The 5,885-nt window shown below is 34.5% G+C and overlaps 1 protein-coding gene across 1 annotated transcript; it reads right to left on the bottom strand.

Moving 5' to 3' along the window:
* Nucleotides 1-3,121: 3,121 nt before the first annotated feature.
* On the bottom strand, nucleotides 3,122-5,667 carry LOC115889028 (zinc finger BED domain-containing protein 4-like). Its single transcript, XM_030908935.1, has 3 exons — nucleotides 5,108-5,667; nucleotides 4,790-4,998; nucleotides 3,122-4,719 (listed from the first exon to the last, which is right to left on the bottom strand). Exons 1-3 carry the CDS (start codon nucleotides 5,371-5,373, stop codon nucleotides 3,146-3,148), a joined length of 2,049 nt encoding a protein of 682 aa, XP_030764795.1. The 5' UTR covers nucleotides 5,374-5,667; the 3' UTR covers nucleotides 3,122-3,145.
* Between the last annotated feature and the right edge of the window lie 218 nt (nucleotides 5,668-5,885).

The following is a 5,885-nucleotide window of genomic DNA, read 5'->3' as shown; positions in this document are numbered from 1 at the left end:
CAGTGAAGCGCATTAACAGTTTTTTTGTCAATCTTGTGGTACGAATGAGCAATTAACCGAATGATCTGGAATGATTGAGACTAACCGATTTGCCAGTTGTTTTCATTTATTTGTTCTTTATATTTTTGTTTACATTTTGATTCAGGACTTTCGCAACTTACCTAAAGCTTATATTATACTGACAGGTAGATTGCAGTGGAATGTTCCGAGGATATTCCTGTTTCTCATATATTCTGTATTGCTAATCTTGTAGTACGGATAGTGAAGTAAAATTACCGGTACCTTTTTAAACATTATTATTTTTATTTCAAAACTGTAAAATCATTACAAAAAAAGGCAAGAGCGTTAAACTAGTCAGAGTCAGAGTGGTCTATGTTATAATACATAATAGAGAGATGGTAAATAATCCTTAATCTCCTTATCTGGTTCTTCTTTTTCTTTCATTAATAAATGAGTCAAGTATATTACTTCGGAATCGATATTTTCCTCTTCTTCCATGTCTTTCTCGGCAGCTTCTAACACTCTTGGATGTTCTTCTCCATTTAGTAAATTATAATTATGGGCAATATGAGTAAGTTTTCCGACCCTTTCCACGGTAAGTCTGTTTCTTCTAGGCCGATAAACAAATCCATAGATTAGATTATCGAATGTAATACCACAAGATGTTTCGGGATTACCGAATAATTGTAGTGTATTGACTAAGAGTGGGTCCCCGGTGGGACCCTCCACTGCGGCCGCGGGGGCCTATTGTGCCTTACCGAATAATACTTTTACCTGACACCACCTTTTACCTGACACGAAATGCGTTACCCGGCTACGACTCTGAAGGAGGAGTAGTGTTGCCGGTATCGCATTGAGTGTCAGGCAAAAGTATTATGTAATCCCGCAACATCGAGTTGTATTTAAAATATTATGCAACGAAATAAAGTACATATATCCTTCTTATCTTAAACATGTTTATTATAACTGACAGAAATGACTTCTGAATAAATATTTCTTCTTCTTTCTTCTCAAACTCTCCTTTTCAGGAGAGAATTGCGTTGCCTAGGCTGCCAGGACCATTCTGGCAAAGTAGTTTTCTGCTTTTCTTTTTAGTATTGAAAATACTTCTGGCCGCGTTTATATGGGACCCATCTTTGAAAAAACGACATGCTAGAAGCAACATGGGTTCAATAACCTGCCTGTCAACACGTACTTATGTCGATAGAGCCTGCATTGAAGACCGAACAGGGCAAGGCCGTTCAAATCTGGACCGGCGGATAAAGAAAGCGATATTATTTTAATAGAAAATATGTCGAGGCATGGGTTGTTAGGTACAGTTTGGCTATTTTAATCTATCTATTTCTGTAAGGGGCAAATTATACGAGAAAGAGCAGAATCACATAAATATAAATTTAGACTAATTACCATATTTTTTTATATGATTATTATTTTTTTAGTTAACAACTTAGGACAAAGAAAAAGCTTGAATGGTTTCCACCGCCAACAGGCGTTAAAACAAATGAATCCAAGGCGTTGTCAAATATTTATTGGGATAAGTTGATAAGTTTTTACCGTTTGAATATTGTTGTAAATAATAATTATTATCATTTAATTAGTGCTAACTTATCAAAGTTCACAACACGGCGAAATTTTAATAAAATCGGCCAACGGATCTTTGAGATATTAATAAAAAAAATGTCTATTAGGAAACATCTTGACACCCTGTATCTTTAAAATTATGCATTTCCGGACACATGTTTAAATTAACTTTTTACCTTAAAAACACTCAAAGAATCACCTCCTGAAGTTGGCCAGATACTACTTAATTAACATCCTTTTTTTAAAAATGGCTAGCTAGTGATTTTGTAAGTAAAGCTATGTTTATTTTAATAGAAAAAAAATACATTTCATAAAAAATAAACAAACCCATAAATCAATTACTATACACTGATTAATTAACTTTAAATGTATCTAAATAGGCACTTTAATAATTGAAAAATGGACATGAGCACTTCATAGAGTATACCAAATATGTAAAAAAAATTCCAATAAAAAATCCACAAATGGCACATTAAAATCTGCATTATCTGAAATCAAATTATAGGTACTAGAGATGAGCAGAAAATCGCAAACTGCGATTTAATCGCAGCGATTGTAAATTCGCAATCGCAACCTGTGATTCCTTTCCATAACAAACTGCGACTTGCGATTGAAACATATATCTGCCGATTTTGGATTTTTAGGCAACCAATATTACACCAGTTGCGATTTGCAATCGCAGTGGGCACGCGAACGAAGAGCTGCGAACGAAAATCACAGCATTGCGATTTTCGCTTGCACCGGCGGTGCATCGACACGGCACTGAGAAGCCGAACGATGAGCTGGGAACGAAAATCGCAATATTGCGATTCTCGTACGCACCGGCTGGCGGCGGCGCGTCATCAACACGGCAGTGGGCAGGCGAACGAGGAGCTGAACGAAAATCGCAGCTCATCCCTAGGGACGCGATATCGTTTGAAAAGTATCGATACTTGGTATCGAATAAGTATTGTATAAATAGTATCGATGCCTACTAAGTATCGAAAAGAAAGTATTGATACCTACTAGTATCGAAAAAATATCGATTCCACAATACCAACATGCCATCTATGGATACCATACAAAAAAAGTAAAGTGTAAACATGGTGTAAACCAGTTAATTATTCTATGGTTTAAACACGTTTTGTGTAAACATTGTTTTCTCCATTGAAATTTGAAATTTTTGTTTCTTAAGCCCCGTTCTCAGAACTTGGTCTGTGCTCAGAACTGCGACTGTCGACAGCGACACTCGCTGTTCTGAGAACGGGGCTTTAATCATGTACTAATTCTTTTGATAATCTGCATTGTCCAAAAAAAAAATAACAACCATTGGATTGAGAATAAAAGAGTTGAAGCAATTTTTTATTTTTCCCTTGCTAAACAAAAACTTACACTTTGTTTATTGAAAAGTTTTTATTTTGAGTAATATTTACTTTTATATGTATTATGCAAAAGACGTTATCTATTAGGTTTAGAAGAAAATATGCACCGTAAAAAGATAGAATGGGTACAATCAACAATGAAATAAAAAATGTTTCTTAATTTAAAAATAAAACACATGTTAACATTTATATTTATTGATTTATTAAAGGAACCATTCATCTTCACTGCAATCTGCTAGAAATAACAGTTTTTCTAACAGATTACTAGACAGACGATTTCTGTCTTGCGTGACCGTACCACCAGCTTTAGAAAAAAGCCTTTCAGATGGTACTGATGTTCCAACAATACAAAAATGTGAAACGGCAATGTTGTAGAGACCAGGAAAGACATTTTTCACTTCCTCCCAGTAGGACATTGGATCTGAATTAAGGGGCATTACAGGATTAGATAAATAAACTGTCAGCTCATCATTTATTTTTGAAGAAGTCTGCTGACTTTTTTGATTTTGGGCATGTGCCAGTGTTTTGTGGTAATCCCAAAAATCATATTTTTCTTGATCTTGCATATTGGGTGATCCTTGTTTTGATGAATCAGATCTATCTGACTCACTGAAGGTTTGTTGGCTAGCAATTGTTTTTCTAATGTACTCAATTGTTTTGGAACAACCAAGCGGGTCTTCAAAGTGTATTCTTTTAAATCTTGGATCGAGTATACATGACACTGATAAAAAATAATTGTACTCCATCTTACCAAATCTTTTATTTATTTCATCAATCAATTTTGATTTAAGTGTATTAAGTGTATTCACAATATCCAACTCTGTAGTCATCTTTCTTAACTGGTTTTTTAAACAGTTCACCATAGGTATTATTTTCGATATTGTTATGTAGAATTCCCCTGAAGCCTCTCTAGTGACAAATTCCAAGGGTTCTAATACAATTTGAATTTGTCTAGCCAAATCTAACTCCGTGGCTGTTAACATTGGCGGAGCTGTTATGTCATTTATAATAATTTGATTGACAGTTGTAGCTAGTTCCGAAAATCTTTTCAGCATATAAAATGTTGAATTCCATCTCGTATGTACGTCAAGAATCAGTTTTTTTGTTGTTCCTTCGGAGGCTTCATTGTCAAGTTGTATCTTCCTTAATTTATCACTAACTGTCACACTTCTCTTAGCCCACTTGACAATGTCTCTCACTTTACCCAAAATTGGCAAAATTAAGGTATCTTTAGTTATTACCTCAGCTATTAAATTTACTGTATGGGCAAAGCAAGGCATGTGTTTGTTTCGTCCAAATGTTTTTGCAACAGCACTTACTACATTTGCGCCATTGTCTGTTACTACACCAACAATCTGTTGTTTGTTAATTTTCCAATAGTTTAAAATATCCTCTAATTGTTCACTAATGTTGTCACTCGTGTGCCGTTCAAATAATTGTCTAGTGGCTAGAGTGACAGATGACAATTTTACTCCTGTTAAAAAGTGTGCTGTGACACCAAGAAAACTTTTGGTTTGCATTGTTTCAGTCCACATGTCAAACGTGAGACAAATATATGTAATTTTACTCAGGCGTTCCTCATATATAGATTTCATGATATCATATTTTATAGCTAATTTCGCTTTGAATGTGTCAGGATGAGGAATTTTATATGAGGGACATAATTCATGCATTAGTTTCCTAAACCCTGCACCAGTTACTGAATTAAAAGGCCTGCTGTCTTTACAAATAAAGTAGAGGATACACTGTGTAATGGCAGCATGCTTTGTCCCTCCCTCTGTAACAAAAATAAAAAACACTATATATACGTTATAGTTACGTATGTATACTAACTTTATATATTTTACCTTTATATGATGTAATTTTCTTTAAGGCATCTTTAATGCTAGGTGTAAATGAATGAAGAGTAGGATCAGGTGTTTTTGAAGAGCCAATATTTTTGTTCGCCGTATTATCCTTATCCATTTGAGTGGTTAGTTCACCCGTTCCAGAATCTCCAAGGGGATGGTCAACAGCACTCGAAATTGAAGTTGTTACCCACGTAGATAAAGATGACCTGTAAAGGTTGTATTTCTTATAATCTAGTTTTCTTTACAAATGCAAATTCTTTATAACACAAAAATATTGATTTTTTGTATACCTGATTTTTTAATAAAAAAACATACCTTAAGCGCTTAGAGCTACTGGGACTACCGGGAGTACTGCTAGGACCAGCTATTACATCAGACTCTGACAGTCCTGTTTCACTCTCACTATCAATAATTATTGAACTTGAACTAGCGTTACTGCTACCACGATGTTGTTTTAAATGTTTGGCTAAATTAGAAGTATTGCCACTTGTTTTTATATGCTTAAAGCATATTTTACACGCAGCAGTAACACTATCTAATTTGGTAAAACTTTGCCAAATTTTACTTCTTGGTGGAGACATATTCTAGATTCTCTTAATATTTAACAATTAAAAGCTGGCAATGGTCACAAAACACTCTTGAAACACAACCAGGAAAAAAAACACAATGAGAAAAAAAATCAGGAAAACCATGGAAAACTTTGCACCTCTGCAGAACGAAAAACAAAATGTAAAACCAGAGTACGTAGACCGCCGAGTAGCGACAGAAACCGTCGGCTCTTTTGATGTGGTGGGACCAAATTTTCTTTCTCTCTCTTATCACGTGCTTGACAGATAACCTACATATTTAACTGCTCAACTTATGAAGTGGTCCTATAAACGTGGTATACACTGCTCACAATTTGAAGTGGAATTAATTATGAAGTTTTATACATATTTTTTCTGTTTTGTTTTATCCTTATTTCTAAATTTGAATGTATAAAATATCTTACAGCTAATAAATAATTAAAAAAAACATTCGTTGCCTGAGGTATACTTCAAATAAAGTATATAGAGATATTTGATAAATGGCAACAGTGGCAACTTCGCTTCTT

The sequence above is a fragment of the Sitophilus oryzae genome, unplaced genomic scaffold, assembly GCF_002938485.1.
Source record: "Sitophilus oryzae breed Bouriz unplaced genomic scaffold, Soryzae_2.0 scaffold_810_pilon_pilon, whole genome shotgun sequence".
NCBI classification, from domain to species: domain Eukaryota; kingdom Metazoa; phylum Arthropoda; class Insecta; order Coleoptera; family Curculionidae; genus Sitophilus; species Sitophilus oryzae.
The sequence above is the reverse complement of the archived record's forward strand: the minus strand, read 5'-3'. Positions and strand labels throughout refer to the sequence as shown.

What these genes read in the sequence shown, in the direction of transcription:
- LOC115889028 (XM_030908935.1), bottom strand. Translation starts at nt 5,373, where the DNA reads ATGTCTCCACCAAGAAGTAAAATTTGGCAAAGTTTTACCAAATTAGAT. An exon ending in AGTAGCTCTAAGCGCTTAAG is followed by an intron (nt 4,999 to 5,107) that starts GTATGTTTTTTT and finishes CAACCTTTACAG; the next exon opens with GTCATCTTTATCTACGTGGG. An exon ending in GAAAATTACATCATATAAAG is followed by an intron (nt 4,720 to 4,789) that starts GTAAAATATATA and finishes TTTTTGTTACAG; the next exon opens with AGGGAGGGACAAAGCATGCT.